The 20,000-nt window shown below is 38.2% G+C and overlaps 2 protein-coding genes and 2 long non-coding RNA genes across 7 annotated transcripts in view; 3 read left to right on the forward strand and 1 right to left on the reverse strand.

Moving 5' to 3' along the window:
* The window catches only part of LOC126405950 (uncharacterized), a 55,026-nt gene extending 48,254 nt beyond the window's left edge, over nucleotides 1–6,772 (reverse strand). Inside the window, exon 1 of the long non-coding RNA XR_007571618.1 lies at nucleotides 6,662–6,772. This is a non-coding gene — a long non-coding RNA (uncharacterized LOC126405950). The remainder of the gene's footprint in view (nucleotides 1–6,661) is intronic.
* The window catches only part of LOC126405922 (interferon-induced very large GTPase 1-like), a 127,319-nt gene that overhangs the window by 34,809 nt on the left and 72,510 nt on the right, over nucleotides 1–20,000 (forward strand). The window contains exons 3-11 of one of the 4 annotated variants that reach the window (XM_050069960.1): nucleotides 132–240; nucleotides 365–496; nucleotides 739–779; nucleotides 2,326–2,434; nucleotides 2,569–2,700; nucleotides 2,938–2,978; nucleotides 3,259–3,367; nucleotides 3,685–3,722; nucleotides 3,840–4,385. In XM_050069960.1, the coding sequence (XP_049925917.1) occupies nucleotides 132–240; nucleotides 365–496; nucleotides 739–779; nucleotides 2,326–2,434; nucleotides 2,569–2,700; nucleotides 2,938–2,978; nucleotides 3,259–3,367; nucleotides 3,685–3,722; nucleotides 3,840–4,385 (1,257 nt within the window). The remainder of the gene's footprint in view (nucleotides 1–131; nucleotides 241–364; nucleotides 497–738; nucleotides 780–2,325; nucleotides 2,435–2,568; nucleotides 2,701–2,937; nucleotides 2,979–3,258; nucleotides 3,368–3,684; nucleotides 3,723–3,839; nucleotides 4,386–20,000) is intronic. The other 3 variants (XM_050069961.1, XM_050069963.1, XM_050069962.1) reach the window with 3 other exon arrangements.
* LOC126405919 (interferon-induced very large GTPase 1-like) overlaps nucleotides 1–20,000 on the forward strand; it is a 160,475-nt gene that overhangs the window by 28,855 nt on the left and 111,620 nt on the right. The gene's annotated exons all lie outside the window — the stretch shown is intronic.
* On the forward strand, nucleotides 14,888–19,136 carry LOC126405949 (uncharacterized). Its single transcript, XR_007571617.1, has 4 exons — nucleotides 14,888–15,004; nucleotides 16,198–16,232; nucleotides 18,536–18,644; nucleotides 18,888–19,136. It is a non-coding gene; the product is annotated as an uncharacterized LOC126405949 (long non-coding RNA).

Raw genomic sequence — 20,000 nt, forward strand, 5'->3', positions numbered from 1 at the left:
GGGGGGGGGGGGAGGGGGGGGGGTTGTACTCTGAATTGGTATACCACTATGCGTTATTGATCTTCACATCCTTCATCTCAATGGTTCATGACCAGATAAGCTAAAGGTTTTCTAATCACCTACTTTCTTAGTGTGATCCAATGAGTGGTGCTAAACACTCAGACAAGGACGATGACAGCACAAGAGTGGGAGGAGACTCTGAGATCACTTCTGTAATACCATCTACAACTGACAAGAAAGGTGCATTTTAAAGAAAACTTTCATTGTATGGCAACATAGATTTCAAATGTAAAATGATATTTCAATTTTATTGGTATAAATAAAGTAGGGAACTTATTAATTTGTAATATGTACCCTTCAACAGGACAGACTGATGAAGTTAAAGAGGTCAACAATGAAAGCAGCAGTAACATGACTGAGCGGTCTATGGAGGAGAGTGATGCAGTGAAGGACACAAATCCATCATCTCAGACTGTTTCAGCAGAGACCAAAGAAGGTAAGACTTACTTAATTTTCTTTCTTTTCTTATTTCATTTTAGTAAAATCTGTTTAATTATGATTAAAATAAAACATATGCATATTTAGTGTAGAGGAGATACATCATGTTAAACAATACACTTTTTAAATATTCAAACAACCTTTGCAAATAAATCTTATTAACCTGGAATGGTCAAATGACCAAAACAATTTCTTTTATGTTTGATCATGCAATCTGCTTGTTGTCACATTATCTTGCAGTAGTGCAGCAGGAGGAGAGTACAACTAAAACAGAGATGAAGGTGAGATTCTTTGGCCCTCAGTTGTCATGGTCATGCAGAAGAATTTCTTATTTCAATGCTAACTATTTTTTTTTCTTAAGGTAAGTCAGAGTTCAGCACTAACACCTGAACCTTCAGCTTAAGATTGAAGCTTTTTGCTTTTTTAGTTCAGACTTGGAACAGAGTTTAATTCCATGTACTCATACCACTCTGCCTCCTAAATCCAATCCTTTTCCTCTGTGTTTGGTCAATTTATTGGCTTATATTAGGTACAAATAGGCTGACCAGACGTCCCAAAAAATTCAGAACAGTCCCGAAATCTAAGCAGTTGTCCCGAATCCTGAATCCTGCCCTAATTGTCCCAAAAATTACACTAGAGCAGAGTCTGGAGTAGTTATTGCCTGATAAAACATTAAAAACTGATCATGGTGGTTGAGTCGTCCTGCAGCTCCCACCGGCTGCACATTGGCTGCAGCAGTTCCTACATGGATTATGGGTGTTGTAGTTTTTAAATTGTGTACAACAGTGGCGATGAAGTAGATGAAGAGAGCGCAAGCTGCAGCCGCGAGGACAGGGAAAGCGCAGGCAGCCACTTGGAGTGATTTGCACGTTGCAGTGCAGCCTCTTGTTCTGACTGTTCAAAACTGTTGTACAAACTTTTATTTTTTATTGACTTTAAAGGACAAGTGCACACACATTGATCACTTCCATAAAATAAAACGAGAAATTGGAAAAGGAAAAGATTGAAAAAATTGTTAAAATTAAATTTGGGAACTGATCACAGATGTATTGTCTCTGTGTTTTTACATCTATTGTTGCTTTAATTTGCAGCTATGCTTTTAATGAAGCTTACATGTCATGACAGTCAAGCCCCCCCCGTCCCGATTTACACCCATTCTCATCTGGTCACCCTAGGTGCAAACATGATTCTGTTTAGTATGAGAAATACACTCTCAGATCCTCCGAACATTGTCTCTATAACTGTCCTGCCATCGAGGCTGGTGGGTAAGGTAGATCGTGCCTTTGCAAAGCTCTGGAATAGCCTTCCCCTCTCAATCAAATGCTCCCCCTCCATTGACACTTTTAAGACAAATCTGAAAACATACATGTTGTCAATGGCCTTTGGTTGTCTGTAGTGATTTTAATATTATAATCTTTCACATTTGTAATTGTTCTTACCAGTTTTATTCTGTTGTTTCTTTGTGTGCATTTTATATTGCTATGTATTTGTGTGTCATTCTTTTATTTTGTACAGCACTTTGGTCAGCTGTAGTTGTTTATAAATGTGCTATATAAATAAACTTGATTTGATTTTTGATTTGATTTGAACCTCCTGGTTGGACACTTGGATGAATTGGTAACACTTTTGCAGAGAAGTTTAATATCTACTCACTAAAACACAAACATGTTTGCATCTAGTTGTGTATATTATCTACCCTTACTTTTTTTTGGTTTAGTTGTACTCTGAATTGGACTACCACAGTGTGTGGTTGACCTTCACATTCTTCATCTCAATGGTTCATGACCAGATAAGCTAAAGGTTTTCTAAAATCACCTATTTTCTTAGTGTGATCCAGTGAGTGGTGCTAAACAATCAGACAAGGACAGTGACAACACAAGAGTGGGAGGAGACTCTGAAATCACTCCTGTAATACCATCTACAAACAACGAGAAAGGTGCATTTTAAAGAAAACTTTCATTGTATGGCAACATAGATTTCAACTGTAAAATGATATTTCAATTTTATTGGTATAAATAAAGTAGGGAAATTATTAATTTGTAATATTTTTTGGCTTCGACCCTTCAACAGGAGAGACTGATGAAGTTAAAGAGGTCAACAATGAAAGCAGCAGTAACATGACTAAGCGTTCTATGGAGGAGAGTGATGCAGTGAAGGACACAAGTCCATCATCTCAGACTGTTTCAGCAGAGACCAAAGAAGGTAAGAATTACTGAAAGTTCTTTCTTTTCTTATTTCATTTTTGCAAAATCTGCTTAATTATGATCAAATAACAATATGTATATTTGGTGTAGAGGAGATACATCATTTTAAGAATGCACTTTTCAAAGATGCAAACAACCTTTGCAAATAAATCTTATTAACCTGGAATGGTCAAATGACCGAAACAGTTTATTTTGTTTGATCATACAATCTGCTTGTTGTCACATTACTCTGCAGTAGTGGAGCAGGAGGAGAGTGCAGCTAAAACAGAGGTAAAGGTGAGATTTTTTTTGGTCCTCAGTAGTAATTGCTATAAACCAGTGTTACTCTTTTAATACTACCTAGGTTAAGTTTAAGCTGGAGACCTTTTACGTTTAGATAAGAGTTTGAATCCATGAACCTCCTGTTTGGACACATAGATGAGTTGAAATGCTTACAGAAAAGTTTACTTTCTTCTCATTAAAATATAAACCTGCTTGAGTTTAGCTGTGCTTGTTCTTATTTTCAGTGGTTTTCATTCGGTGAACTGATGTTTAATAAAATCACTTGTTTCCTTAGTGTGATCCAATGAAAGAACTTGGTGATGATAAACACTCAAAGAATCATGACCACGCATCAGTAGGAGAACGTGAAATCAAGCCTGTACAATCGGCAACCACTGAGAAAGGTAACATTTTCATGAATTCTATAATAACATGCAAAAGTCAGAAATACAGCTCATTAAGTTTTAATATTCAATATAGATTACAATTAGCATTTTATTTATTTATATATTTATATATATATATATATATATAGAGAGAGAGAGAGAGAGAGAGAGAGAGAGAGAGAGAGAGAGAGACAGAGAGACAGAGAGATAGATAGATATGTGTGTGTATGTGATGTGTGTGTGTGTGTGTGTGTGTGTGTGTGAGCGTGTGCGTGCATCGGTATAAAAGTATATTGCTCTGACCTTCATGTAATATGTTCATTATTCTTCTGCAGGTACCTTAGATATGGATATGAGTGGAAACAAGAATAAGGTAAAAAAAAAAAAAAGTCCATATTTAATTCATTAGATGTTCAGGACAATCTAATTTATATCTCATATGGCATTTCAATTTTCTAAATACAGGACATATTTATTTATTTATTTACAGCAGTCAGTGAAGAGTTCTGAAGAGATCAACAGGAAGGAACAATATCAAAGAGAAACCGAAACACTGCTTGGCAGACTTCACCTTCAAGACAAACATCAACAGAAGTTGTCACCAGCAGATTTTGTTAAAGTAGGTCCACCTGTGAAACAGGACCATGAAACATCTGAGAAGGAACTCGCACATACTTTTCTTCAGAGGTTGATGATGTTAGACTACAGAGCCAGATATATTCCTGTAAGACACGATAGTGATGAGGTGACCCATTCAAAGTCTGTTCTAGCATTGGACACTGTTGATACAGACGATGATGACTTAAGTGATTTTTATAGCACCACTGCAGACTTTGATCAATCAAAACAGACTGACGTGCATCCAATGGACGTTCAAATGGCAGTATTTCACTGCTCAGACAGCTTTTTGAAGCAGAACATGATTACAAAGCTATCACAATGTCAGTATGCCTTACCTTTGCTTGTTCCTGACCCAGTCACAATGGATATTGAATGTCCTCTGTGGACTTTCAGACAAATAAGAAAAACATGGAAGGTAACTGAAATCAAAGATAATTCAAACATTGTCACCATGAAGAGCATGCCCATCTGCAAAGCTGAGACACCCATGGTGTCATTTCTCCGCCTGGGTTCACTATCTCTGTCTAAGTCACAGCTGATTAACACTTTGATCAATGACCGTCACAGCACCTTCTTCCACAGAAACTGCCCAGGTAGCACCAAGTCTCGCCATTTGATGGATGGTGTGGCAGAGATTGCCTGGTACTGCCCTGCGGGAAAACCCAATGATGCCTTCACTGACTGCATTGCCTTCTGTAATCTTCATGGTGATGCCCTGTCAATTGAAAAACAGCGTGACATACTGACTGAGAAATCTTCAATCAATGTGGTTCTTGTACCAACTCTGGGAAAAGAGGACAAAGGTTCTGCAGTTATGTCAGTCCTTCTCAAGTCTCCAAAGCCTCTCATATGTCTCCTTGGTGATAGGGAATGTGGTGCTTTTGAGAAAAAAAAGGGGAAATACATAATGGGTCTCAGGGACAGAAGTCAGTCAGATGTTTCTGAGGAACTGAAAAGAATCATTGGAAGAATTTTGTCAGGACCACATGCATCCTTCCAGCTTGAAACCATGGCTGAAGTCTCTGGAATCAGAGTGGATGAAGATGACAAAGTCTGCCAAAAGGGAAAATCTGCTGCAATGAAAACTGTCAACTTGCTTCAGGGTGTCAAAGATGTGTCAACGATCAAAGATACATTTCTCCCTTGTCAAGGCCAACTGTGGCACAAGTGGTGCAGAATAAACAAAGAACTGTATCACCTCAAAGGACACATTGAGAAGGAGAAGTCGCAAAAGCAACAGGAACTGATGCAAATACGACAAGATCAACGCACTGCTTCCTGTAGTGAAGTAATGAAGTTGTTCACTGAAACCCTCTCGTCGTTGCCATCAACAGATAGAGAGTATTTCCTGAGGTGGACTCAGATCTTGATTGATGCCCTCTCCACAGATGATCGGTCTTTAATTTTACAGAGCTATGATGAAAAGTGGTCTGAGGTCTTGGCTTTGAAAAAGAAGCACGACAAATCTGATCAGTTAAAAAGAAAGCAAACTGAGCTTGAACAAATATCAGCAAAACTACAGTCTGCCACTTTTGGCTTGGAGCACATCTTTAGAGAAATGGGACAGATCTATGAGGCCCATGCATCTCTGCAGAAACAAACCACGAGGGGACAAACTGACTGGTCTAAATACCCTGAGCTGGCTGCAGAGTTGATGATATCAGGACACCCAATGGAACTGATGGATGGTGATGCAGGTCATGTGCCTTTAACGTGGATCTCTAGTCTTTTAGATGAGGTCATCAAGAAACTGGGCGACAAGAGAGTTTTTGTTTTGTCAGTGCTGGGTGTACAAAGCAGTGGAAAATCAACAATGCTGAATGCCATGTTTGGGTTACAGTTTGCAGTGAGTGCTGGCAGGTGCACCAAGGGTGCCTTCATGCAGCTGGTCAAAGTTTCAGATGAGATCAAGAAAGACTTTGAGTTTGACTACATTCTAGTGGTGGACACTGAAGGACTGCGCGCTCTTGAGTTGGAGGGTAACAGCACTCTTCACCACGACAATGAACTGGCAACGTTTGTTGTTGGTCTGGGAAACATGACACTGATCAACATCTTTGGAGAGAATCCAGCTGAGATGCAAGATGTTCTGCAGATTGTTGTTCAGGCTTTCATGAGGATGAAAAACGTTAAACTTTCTCCAAGTTGTGTGTTTGTTCACCAGAATGTTACAGATATTACAGCTGCAGAGAAAAACATGCATGGAAAAAGACAGTTGCAAGAAAAACTGGACAAGATGGCCCAACTAGCAGCCAAAGAGGAGGTTTGTAATGCTGAGTGCTTCAGTGATGTCATAGCATTCGATGTGCAGAAAGACGTGAAATACTTTGCCCAACTATGGGAGGGAAGTCCACCTATGGCTCCCCCAAATCCAGGGTATAGTGAGAGCGTCCAAGAGCTGAAGAAGTTCATCCTCTCCAAAGCTTCACAGTCAGCTGGAATTTTTCTCTCACAGTTCAAAAGCATAATTCAGGACCTGTGGAATGCCCTGATGAATGAAAACTTTGTTTTCAGTTTCAAAAACACACTTGAGATTGCAGTTTACAGTAAACTTGAGGTCCAGTATGGGAACTGGACCTGGGCCCTGAGGAGCAACATGTTGACCATTGAGAATGGGCTTTACACCATAATTGAAAACGGAAAACATGACAAGGTTGAGCCCAGTTATCTACATGAGGAAATGAAGATAACCTATGAAAAAATCAAAAAAGCAATGACAACATACTTTGATGATGACAGAGACAAAGAAATACTGGTTCAGTGGCGAGGACGATTTGAAAGCAAAATCAAGGAGTTTCATGACGACCAAGTGAGAGGAGTCAAAAGAAAACTGAACAAAGTCATTGAGCAGAAAAATGCTTGTAAAAAGCTTGATGATAAGAAGACAGAGTTTGAGAACAAACTGCTACAAAAGAGCAAAGAGCTCGCTCATCAGTTAAAGGACAAGGCAAAAGATGAAGAGGAACTTAAAAAACAGTTCAACTCTGTTTGGAGTGGCTGGGTTAGTGAACTAACTGCAGGCACAAAACCTATTGAGGACATCAACTATGAAGAAGATCGGACAACTATCCTTCAGGAGCTTGGTTTTGAATGGTCTCTTATAGATAAATGTGAAAGCAGTGGCAGATACAAACAAATATCAGAGGTTGGTGATTATGTCCATTATGTAGCTCTCAGCAAGGACCGAGACCTGTGTAACACAGGCCAACATAAAAATGAGAGGAAAAAGGACACAACAGGACAAAGAAATCGTTCTAGTCCTGCAAACACATTCTTTGAATTTGTTTCAGAAACAACTACAAAAGCAGGATATTACCTTAAGGGGTATTTCCAGTATGAAGAACAGCAACTGATCAGATCCTTCATTGACAGTATTGAAAAACAGTCCCTTGATGCAATCAAGAGAAAACCTGTCGCCTCCACAGGATACAGTCCAATTTACTTGCACGAAGTGGCCAACAGTGTCAAGGAAAAGGTGGCAGAATTTGAATCAAACAGGAAATATACACTGAAGAAGGAGTTTACAGTTGATCTTTTACTGTATGTGTTTGACAAGGCAGGGAGATGGCTTTCAGAGTCCCACAAGGAATTCAAAAGAAACAATGATGCAGTCACTTATGTAGAAAGCAAGAAAATGCAATATTACAACATTTTCAGAAGCTTCTGCAGAGGAAGCTCATCTGCTGTTGTGTTTGGAGAACTGATCTGTGAGAAACTGAAGAGTTCCACTGTTGAGGCCGTCTGTAACAAGACTGCTATTAATCTTGCTGGAGAAATGAAGTGCAGTTTCCCAGCATTCAGTGGGAACAGGTTGAACTTGGAGAAACACTTGCTGAAGTCACTGGCTGAGAAAGAGGACTTTGGTGGTTTTATCACCTACATCCGACACCCAAGGAACCAAGCAGAGACTTTTATAAAAGAGCAAGTACAGAAATACATCTTCACAGACAACAAAGACAAAGCACGGAATATACTCAAGAAAAATGTTGAAGACATCAATAAGCTTGTGAGTCAAGCTTTATTTACTGCAACAGATAAAGTCAAAACCCAGAGAGGAGACTCAGACATGTGGTTAAAGGAATTTTCCAGTTTGCTAAAAGATGAGCTGACATTCAACACCTTTTGTTGTCAAAACTTCAGTGACATCAATGATTTTGACTTCCTTAAAGAAGTGACAGAGAAAGGTCTTGTATCTGTCATAAAGGAAGTGAGCAGCATCTCACTGGATAAGATGGAGGAATTCAGGATGAAGCCTGATCAAATCCTCATCGATCAGCTGTGTAACTGCTGCTGGGCAAAGTGTCCATTCTGTGCAGCTGTTTGCACCAACACGCTAGAAAATCACAGTCCTGACAAACACAGTGTGCCTTCTCATCGGCCCTCTGGGATTAAAGGATGGCATTGTAAAAACACAGTGGAACTGGACATCAACTTCTGCACAACATTAGTTGCAAGTAATCAACGTTTCTACCCCCATCCTGATTCAGATGAGAGTATTCCTTACAAACAGTATCAAAGGGCTGGGGAGGAGTATGCCACATGGCAAATTACTCCTGATGAGTCTAAGATGACATACTGGAAATGGTTTGTATGTCGATTTCAACAGCAACTGGAAGACCACTATAAATTAAAATTCCAGGGCAGGGGAGAAATTCCTCCTGAGTGGAGAGGCCACAGTGAAGAAGAAGCTGTTGAAAGTCTGGATGAAATGTACAATCTGTGACTGAGCCAGAAACAACCAAACTCTACTCAGTATAACAGAAACTGTCTTTAACTGTTGAAAAGAAATAGGAGTTTTTGATTTGATTGAAGGAGCGCGACAGTAGCAATATTCAGGATGAGGCCTTCCCCAAGATGATTGAAAGAAACAGCAGCTATTTATAATGTGATCAATATGTATCTCAATTTGTTTTGCAGGATAACATTATTTAGTCAGGATTCCTGAAAATGCCATGAAGCAAAGGCAAACACAACAAATGTGTAATTATAAATGGCATGTTTGTTAGCCATTAAAGGATGATTGTAAAAAGAGACAGATCAGAATCAGTCATAGGTTTTTATGCCTCCACACTGGCAAAAGCTGTAGCTGGAGGGATTATGTTTTCAGGCTGTCCGTCTGTCCATCCCTTTGTCCCATTATTGTGAATGAGATATCTCAAGAACACCTTGAGGGAATTTCTTCAAATTTGGTTCAAATGTCCACTTGGACGTAACAATGAACTGACTAGATTTTGGTGGTCAATGGTTCAGGTCAAAATTACCTTGCGTCTGAATCATTCTTGTATATGCAGTATCTTAAGAAGGCCTTAGGGGAATTTCCTCAAATTTGGCACAAACGTACACTTTGATGATAGGGAATTTCTTTAAATTTGGCACAAACAAACACCGTGCCGCCAGGTTAGTATACCAGCATATATCAATTTCTCACTAGTACTAGTATTATTTCCATGTATTTATTCCAGATATTTAACATTGTAGTATTTTCAAAACATCTCATAAATGTTGAAAAATCATACTGATACAATTTCTATACAGTCGAATAACATTAAATATATGTTGTCTAAACAGTGAAAATTTAACCTTTTTTGGGGGGGATAAAAATTGTAAATGTATTATCTTAGCATCCCTACCTTCACCATGAATGGACAATTCAACTGTTTGGTTTAGCATGGCTTTAGAATGTAAAAAAAAAAAAAATCAGACTTACACAGTTATTCTGCATAAATTGTTTAACAACAATGAAATACTTTTATTTTGTAGTAATTACTTAATTTCAACTACATTAGCTTGGCATCACTCCCTTTACTCTAAAAGGACAAATGAACTGTTTGGTAGAGCATATTTTAAAAAGAATATTATTATTATTCGACCTTTATTTCTTGTATAAAGTTACATAAGTCTGTTCAGTAAGACCTCTGAAACTAGAACGTCAAAAACCACATGTCCACCTTTGACAATCCTACCACACAGAGCCCCAATGTCTGGAATGAGTCTTTTGTTCCTGACTTCCTGTAGCAGGTGAACTAAAACGGCAGAATATTTAAAGACACAGTGACATCTAGTTGACTTGTTTTGCATGACATACTTTAACCAAATGGTAAAGATAGGTTAATGAGGTTGGGTGAACATTTTTTATTCAGATATAGTGACTCAAAATGTGCTCTACCGAACAGTTTAGGTGAAAGTTAAAGGGTTAAAAAACAACAAAAACAACAACAACTTCAAATTTGGCACAAACATCAACTTGGATGCAAGGAAGAGCTGATTAAAATTTTGTGGTCAAAGTTCAAAATCCATGTGACCTCACTCACAAAACAAGTTTTTGACAATCACTCAAGAATTCATATGATAACTATGCAAGTTTTTGACAATCACTCAAGAATTCATATGATAACTATGACAAAATCTACACAAATCTCTAATAGAACAAGATGATGAAGTGATGAAATTTTATATCAAAAAGGTCAAAGGTCAGCTTCACTGTGACATCATAATGTTCTGCTGAAACACTTTTCTGGCCATTATTCAACATCATAAGTCAGAAACAAAAGGTTTGATCAGTATCTGGTCAGATACTGAACTGGTGACACTAATCTTGGGTGCCCATCTTGAAACTGTGCTGATTATATAGATCTTCTGTGCTGCTGAGTTTAAGATGTGTGTAAAGGATCCATGTTTTAGAATATGCACCTTCTTTGCAGCAACATTAGAAGCATTGTCAACTGTCATAGCTACAAATTACTTTGGACAGACGTGGGTATAAACTGTAACTACAAACTGACATGTTTATACAACTACAAGATGACAAACCAAGTTGTTTAATTAAAAATATGTTTGTTTTTATTCAAGTAAAGTCATCTTTATTTATATGGTGCATTTTATACACAATAAAATGCAACACAATGTGCTACCACTTAGAAATGACATATAATAATAAAACAAGTGCAAATGACAAGTAGAGAAAGAATCAGTGCCAAAATTGCAAATGCCCAAACATACAAGACACACACACACACACACACACACACACACTGAAGAAGTCAGCCATAGACTGTTATGAAGAGAAATGTTTTTGACTTGCTTTTAAAAGTATTCAGTGTGTGCCTCTCACAGGTCCACAGGCTGGGTGTTTCATCTGCTGGGACATATATGCAAAAGACAGCCTCTCCTGCTTTAGAATTAGTATGAGCAATGGTTGGATGACCTCATGTACTGAAGCGCAGGACCATTTAGAGCTTTGTATACAGGTAACAGGATTTTAAAATCAAGATCAAAACACAGGTAAACAGTTTTTATTTTAGGGTGTTTTCTCAAAGTCTGTTTTTTTTTGTGAAAATGGTGAATGATGATTTGTCTTTCTCAAGTATTTGGAGTATTCAACAATTTTACACTTTTGAAAAAGAAATGTCAGTCTCGTGAAAAAAAAATGAATGTTTCATTTCAGTGCAATAAATAAACCCTTCAAACAGTCATTGGAGTGTCCGTCTCCTTTGTTATTGATAAGCATTTGAAGAAAGTCCTGTCACATACTAATTTAAGTATGTTTAATCTTTATGATCCAAAATCACAAATGGTGCAAATTTTGTCAGCAATTTTTAGTTTTAGTCTTAGCGCTGGACATTTAGTCTCGCCTTCATCAAAGAAAACCTTAAACATTTTAGTCTAATGTAAGCCGGTAAAAACACATGACATTTTAGTCACTGAAAGACTGGATAGATGATTGTTTTACATACAACATTTTAGTCTAGTTTAAGTGAAGACCAAGAGTGAACATTTTAATCAAACTTAAAAAACTGCCTTTAAATATGATTTCATCCGATTCATTTAAGGCTAAAGGAAAATTAGCCATAAAATGACAGGCTGTATGATTAAGACTGCAGCTTTGCAGAGAGGGTGTCTGGTCTGATGTTGTTCTGATTTACATATTTATCTTTGTACAGACATGATTATGAATTATTATGAAGACAGTAAACAACAACAAAAGTTTTGCTGTCCTTTTTTTAGCCCTTAGGCCCAGTTACAAACTGGTATATTCATGTGTTTATAGTAGATTGTACACTACCTATCATAACTTTTAAAAGAACACAATTGTAACATTTTGCATACAGCACAAGTTAAATACTAGACAGCTAGCTTCTGTCTCATATATGGAGCAACTATGATAATAATACCTGACTGTCAAAAGCGTATAGCTTTTATATTGTCCATGCTTTAGTATAGATATACATCTAGCACTCTAAATTAAACAAACTTGTTATCCAAATTTAGCTGGTGGGAATATTGATTCAAAGTTCAATTTCATGCAGTCTCATCATAACGTTCTTACATGAAATTAACTCTTAATTTGTCCCAAGGGTCTTAACAATTCGTGCAGCATACATACCCCTCTATGCATGTGTATGTTTAATCCACTGTCCATCTATCAGTGTATGTGCCCACCTTGTAGTGGTCATTTTTTTAATACATCACAGCATTCTGCCAAAAACATGCAGAACCTCAGATAACACGGATGTTGTCCAGTGACCAGAAGGATAGGCTATGATTTGAAACCAGTATAATAATCTACCTGATGAAGGTCCATGACTGAAACGTTGTAGCCTAATAAATTTAACTTTTTTTTTGCAAGTGCAGACAAGTGTTGTGACTTTTTAAAACCAGTATAATAAAATACAAAAAGAGGTTGGTGTGGACTAAGGGAAGGATCAAATAGCTTTTGTTGTTACATTCCCTGATTACACTGAGGGATGAGGGGTGTAACAATAAAATGAAACTGAGGTAAAAGGGTCTAGACAAACAGAAATAAGTGTTTAAAGAAAAGTTACGTTTTGTTTACAAAAAATAAAGCCATTAAAAAGGCTTTAACGAGGTTAAACAAAAAACTGGGCGTCCTGGCATCGTTAAAATATGACGTTAATAAGAACGGGTCTATTCAACTATTTTGCTAAAGTTCATGTACCAAGCGTGCATACAGCAACTTTATACATCCTAAAAACTGAAGGCAATATGTCAATTAAGTCTTAAAAAGAATCCCACTGCTGACTCCACAGGACTCAAACCCCAGTCTCGTGTGTGAAAGTCTTGTGCTTGACCCAGTCACCCACCACATCCAGGGCTGGACTAACCATCTGGCATCAGGCACAGAAGCCTGTGAAGCTTGTCAAACCCCATAATCTGCGTGATTGTCTTAACAGACTGGCAAAAACATTTACTGTTTACCCAAGTAAAACTCTTTCTTTAGTCAGTACCATCAACAACATAAAAGAAACATTTGAGGAAAGGCTTAAAAGGTCTGAATCATCAGCCTCACAAGTGCTTCTACTGCATTGTACCGGCACTTGGTTATTTAACAGTGAGGTTACTCCAAACTCCACTGGTTTTACTTTCATCAGAAGCAGTTTTAGTTAAAACTGAAGGCTTGAGACTGAATCAATGCCTCTGTCCTGTTTTGGACTAGCCTCTTCTGAANGCTTGAGACTGAATCAATGCCTCTGTCCTGTTTTGGACTAGCCTCTTCTGAAGTGTCAAATATCAGTGGATCTCCTGGTTCGATGCTTCATGTCTTTCTAAATATGAACTATTGCATCAGCTGTAGCTACCAGAGCTACAGTGCAGTGTTGACAGCAGCATGTGCTTGGCAGTGTCTGAGAATTGTGACCTTTCAGCCTCATTGTTGTTTTCATCTAAGTCACAAGGTGACTTAAAATAGTACTGTCTTACATTCCCTTTTGGTTTTGTTGATACTGCACCAGATTACATTTGCTAAGAGCAGGAGGGAGGGGTGAACCGATAATTAAACAGGTTTCTGATCCCTGTCTATATATGGTGCGGACTAGAAAGATTCCAGACAAGGCAGTCACATTCACACAGACCAGCCAGAGCAGGGGAGACACACAACAAATGGTGAGTATATATTATATATTGTTTTTGTGTATAGACTTCAAATGAGCCTGTACAATTTTTATAACAGACACTGACCTTTTCAAACAGCTTCAGTTCAATCATGAGTGACTTTGTTAAAACAAAACAAAACAACAAAAACAAACAAAAACAAGGTGATTAAATTAATTTATTTTACACTGCACAAGTCTTTGGCGATTAGACCCCACTGTAACATTAGTAATATAAGTGGATATGTCCTGAGCTGTACAGAAAAATCCTTGGTGGAATGTAGACACTGGTAATGGTGGTACTGGTGGGGTGAAGAGTAATGGCTGCATATAAGGACTGATGTGATGTGGGGCACGACTTCTGATGAGCTGGATGGATGCTGGTTGTGAAGAAAACTGGAGGTGAAAGAGGTGGAGGAAGGTTGCAATGATCTGACATGGAAACAACAGCTGACAGCAGCAGAGAAAGAAACAGTTTTAAAGTTTGACAAAAATGGTGGCTAAATCTGATTGGTTCAAATGAACCAAGCCTTTTTTGGACTAACCTCTTCTTATATGTGTTAAATATCAGTGGATCTACTATTAGATATTTTTTGTCTTTCTAAACAAACATGAACTGTTGTATCCGCTGTAAACCTGCAACAAGTGTTTCTGAATTAAACAGGCTCCTGAAGTCAAAATATGTAGGGTGGGGACAGAAAGTATTTCTGGCAAGGCAGCCAAACCAGACAGTGCTAAAGAGACACAGGACAAAAGATGTGGCAGCTGTTCTGTTCATAATCAGATAATCGCATACTTCTAGTTTTTATCTTACAGTGTTTGTTTTCTTAAGCATACTTCTCATTTTCTTGCAAAACAAACATCTTATGTTTTAAGCAACAGGTGTGGTTGACTGCCAAGTCATTCTGACTATGATCTCCTTCATCATTCACTACTCTTCATTAACATTTTCTACACTTATAAAATAATTTGCTTAATCAGCTTGAGAGGTAATGTGTTTTTCTGAATGTCTGAATGGCTCTGTCATACAGTATGAGTCTTTAAAGATGAAGAGCAAATGAGATGGAGGAAGACAACGATGATATCACAGCAGCTGGAGGAGGAGAGCCTGAAACCAAATCTGTACCATCTGCAGCCAATGGCAAAGGTCATATTTTACACAAGAACTGATTATATTATAACATTATATTTACATGTCAGTTGAGGTTCAAACACTGTGGATTTATTAAAGGGACAGGTCCCCCCCTATTATAAATACTTTTATTTTTTTGGGGCTTTTTGCCTTCAATGGACAGGACAGTGTATGAAATGGGGGAGAGAGAGAGAGTGGTGAATGACACGCAGCAAAGGGCTGCAGGCCGGAGTCAAAGTCTGCGGCTGCTGCAGCAAGACAGTGCCTCTGTACATCAGGCGCCGTCACTATCCACTATGCTACCAACGCCCCGATATAAATACATATTTTTGCTCTTAACTGTAGTGTTATTTATAAATCAAGATTGTTTTGGTGTGAGTTGATGAGTGTTGGAGATATTAGCTGTAGAGATGTCTGCCTTCTCTCCAACATCATTGAACTAGATGGCTCTGGGCATGTGGTGCTCAAAGCACCAAAAACTACAGCAATGTCTCTTTCCAGAAATCAGGACCTGTTACTCAAGATAATCCACAGATCTTGTTGTGAGCAGTTTCATGTAGAAACTATTTTCTTTCTACTGAACTACATCTGTCAACTATATCACTGTGCAGAGGGAAGCGTACATCTACTGCTAGCTCACCTAGCTCTACTGAGCTAGCTAACGTTACAGCTCAGCCGAGGACGGCACAAATAAACAGCATAAACAGCAATACAGGTCATGTTGGGATGGATACTTTTGAAATGTAATGTGTTTAAAATGTAACTATTTTAATTACTTCATCAAAGTAATGTAACTTACTACATTTGATAACTTTTTGATTACTTTTCTAACAAATGTTTTAAACCAGGCCCAAAAGCCAAGTACAAGTGTTACACTCAAACTTGAACCAATGTCTGTGCTGACCCTTGTTGTCCAGAACTAGGCCAAAAGAAGGCATTCTTGCACAACGAAAAAATACAAAATAATGAATATTTTCTACATATAAGATTTTTACTAATTTGTAATCACCAACATTTTGATAGTGACCGTAATTCAATTAAGCATTTTTTTTCTCAGCAACTGTAACTGATTACAATGAAAAAAATGATCTGGTGGTAACCTGTCCTTTTAAAATGTATCAAACAACTCATGTCATAATATTATAATAATATTTCATAACCAAACAGTTTTTTCCATGTATTCTGCTTTTTCCTCCATGCCCCTGCAGTAGATGAGACAGAAGAGGGTGCAGCCAAAGCCGAGGTACATTTACAGCTGCATATATTTCTTTAACATCACCCTTTTTCTGAAGTCAGAGTTTTTCCATAGAGAATCCTTCCATGAATTCTAAGATATGATTTTTTTTATACAATTGGAAATCTATGGTACAACACATATCAACATTCATGAACCTTTTGGTTTTACATTAAATGACTAAGCTGAGAACCCTCTAAGAGTGTTTTTTCCCTTTTCACTGTATATTGTGTTACTTGACTCTTAATTCATATGTTATAGTACTATTGCAACACTGTATGTTGTTCATCGTAGACTTCTATATTTTTCTTGAGTCTGTTTTCTTGATTTTGGGTTCCCAGTTAAAACCCGAAAGTCCCTTTCCAAACACAGCGTGAAACAACGCACTAATCACGAAGAATATAGTGATGTTGCATATCAAATTAAACAGCAGAACTTGGGCTACAAGGGTGTAAAAACCCTTTTTACATGCCCCAAACAACTCAAATGACAACTTAATGAATGACTACAAATCAAACTCCACACAGCGACGATGTGTCGACCCACTCGCCATATTTCGGGCTCTCGACGCCACTTTATGCAAAACACAGGCCCTTCATCTCAAATGAAAGCAGAGACTCCGCTGTTTCCACATATATCCGCCAAAGCACACTACACCAAAGCATCAGAGAGATAGAGGCCAAAGAACAACAACAACAGAAATTGTTTTGCCGAACGATCGTTGTAAAAATTTTTTTACCTTTGTTGTTTTGCCGGTAAATCATGATACATCCTGGTAGACCGACATGTTGTGCTGCATTCAAATGAATCCGGGCGTACATGATGGGCTTTAGGACCCGGGGGAAAGCATGACCGCATACAGTAGCCGGCACCTCCCCCACAACAGCGTTCTGCTGATTCTGATTGGCTGACTTTGCTGTCAATCTCGTGTTGGTGGGTATAGCGTCATTCTATTGGCTCTAATGTATCACTCAAATCGACCAATTCATTGCGGAGATAGAGCCTCCATAGCACAGAGGAGTATATCTGCTCCACATTTAGGCCATGTTTACACAAAAACGATCCACTGAAAACAGAATCATTTCTCATTTTCATTTTGAAAAAAGTTTCGATAACAATCACCGTGCACACGGATCTGCAAAAATGACCAAAAACGCTGCAGTATACATGCCAGGCCAGGAGTTGGCGGTGTGACATTTACGCTTCCTTCTACAGAGCGGCGATGTATAAACAAACAAAATGGCACCCGCACAAGCCTTTGCCTGGACGGACGACGAGGTGGAGATGCTAAAATAAATCTACACTCTGATGGGGAAGCGTTGATAAATTCAACAGGGTGAGCAGCACAAACAGAGCTTGGGAGTCCGCCATTGTTATTGTGATGGTCGACTTTCTCGCACATGCCTAGTGACTGGAACCATAATGTGCATGTGCGAAAGTCTCCTTTTTCAGAGGAACTGCATATTGCAAGTTAACATGATAACGGAGATGGTGCCGTTTCCAAAAAAGTGCACTCTGGAACCCGTTTTCAAAATGTTGTGTTTTCAGGCACCCAAAACGCCGCTGTCGTGTAAAGGATTGGCCAAAACGCAACTGGAATTTACTGTTTTCAGTTGAAATCGTTGTCGTATAAACGGGACCTTAGTTGCTGTGCTTGGGCAGTTTGGAGTGGGAAATATATATAAAAAAAATGAAACGGACTGTTGTATGTGTATATAACTGAACACCATTAGTGATATACAAATACAAAAAATGAAACATAGTCTTGTACATGACAAAAATCAATGGCAAACATGTTGCAATTTTGGAGAGCTCACCTGCATTTTCTGTACTAAAACCTCTTTAATATTCTTCTGCTTCACTTTATCAGAATCAACCTTTGCAGAGTTAATGTTCACATATTGTACTATGATGTGATAGAGGTTTAGAGCTGCAGCTGCATCATTCCAAAGGGATACTCATCCTGAAAATGCTTTTTTTTTTTTTTTTAGTCGAACCTCAAAATGTCTCATTTGTGCTGTACCATCTTCACTTAATCTTCACATATAACACATTCACACATCTTAACAAATCTCACAAGTGTTCCCTTTACTATGACACCAAAAGACCTTGTGGTTGCAGAGATATACTCATTTCATTATGGGTATGCAATTTTCGAGCAGAGACCTATAAAATAGGCTTAGGGTTTAACATTAAAAAGAAAACATCATAATCTCAGTGATTCTAACTTGGAGAAGTAATTGTTGAATAAAATCACACAGTGATTCTAACTTGGAGAAGTAATTGTTGAATAAAATCACATATTTTCTCAGTGTGATCCAGTGAATGAACCTGGTGAAGCTCAGCACTCAGAGAAGAATGATGAAAGCACAGGAAGAGAGTCTGAAAGTGACTCTGTTCAATTTGCAACCGATGACAAAGGTAATATTTTAAACAGGCATTGATTGTGCTGTTCATTCATTATTTTGTAGATTTTATTTCAGGTGAATTCAGAACACGATGACAAATTTTTAAAATCCAACTAATCATGTGGATGTAAAAATTAGTTTATAACCTTGATTCCTCATCACATCTCTGCCAACACTGTAAAACTTTGACAATGCTGGTTCAGCGATAACTGCATTGTTGTATAATGATGTTATTCTCTGTTTATCTTTGTTTCAGTGATACCTGAACTCACACTGGTGTTAATTGGTGATACAAACTCCATTGAGATTGGATCAAAAAACATCTTACTTGACCATGACTGGCATACAAGTCTGTTTTCACACAGACTGTATGATTTGTGTGGTCGGCACATTTCTGTCATTAACATGCTTGGCCTACAAAACATTGACAAATTCCCATTAAATCAGGAAATTCATGCCTTTCTCTTACTGTTACCAAATGGTCTGCATACAAGCCATTACAGTTCAGGAGTGCAGTGGTTACTGCATACAAGCCATTACAGTTCAGGAGTGCAGTGGTTAGAAAAGGCTTTCGGGAAACGATCACTTGCTTATTTAATCACAGTTGTGACTCACGAGTCAGACGAAAAATGTGAACGTGCATTGAAAGATCTGAAAGCCAACAGCAGTTTTGTTGAAAAAAGATACCACACATGTGCAAGAAGTATGATGGATGTAAAAGAGATAATAGCTCTGCTGGAAAAAATAGACATCATGGTCTCTGAAAATGAGTACCACTGCTACAGTGGTCTGTGTGATGAAGATAAAGAGCAGAACGAACCCCTGGACCACAAATCCCAAACAGAAGGAAGGATCAATACCTCCGTGTTTCAGCAAAATCATCAAAAAATAGGTGAGATTTTAATGTTGGCATTCAGTGCTTCATAAAGTGAACAAAAGTTGAAGCACTTAGAATCAATATTTTGCAATAACAATGTAACGTCAACGTAAAAACAATTCTGCAGTGTAAAAAGGGGTCTCTCATAGTGGTGAATCTACAAAGAATTATCACGGTTAGAGGAATTATTTACAGAGCTTCATGGTGAGTTTCAGGTTATAGTTTAGCTGTCTGGTCTGTAAATTCACTGTTTTGTTCTGGTTTCCCTGCTTGTTCAGCAAAAGAGTTCTAAGAACCCACTGTATACCACCTATTCATCACCAAACAGCAGACAGGCATATTTAGTGACTAGCTGGTACAGTTCATGGAGCATTTAGCAGTTGTAGAGCCAAATATTTCCCCCTGGAGCTGGCAGAGACCAAAATACAGCTATATAAGTCAATATTGTGTTCACAACTTGTTTGCACTGCCCTCAAGTGACCAAATAAATCA

The sequence above is a fragment of the Epinephelus moara genome, chromosome 18 (genome assembly GCF_006386435.1).
Source record: "Epinephelus moara isolate mb chromosome 18, YSFRI_EMoa_1.0, whole genome shotgun sequence".
In the NCBI taxonomy this organism is placed as follows: domain Eukaryota; kingdom Metazoa; phylum Chordata; class Actinopteri; order Perciformes; family Serranidae; genus Epinephelus; species Epinephelus moara.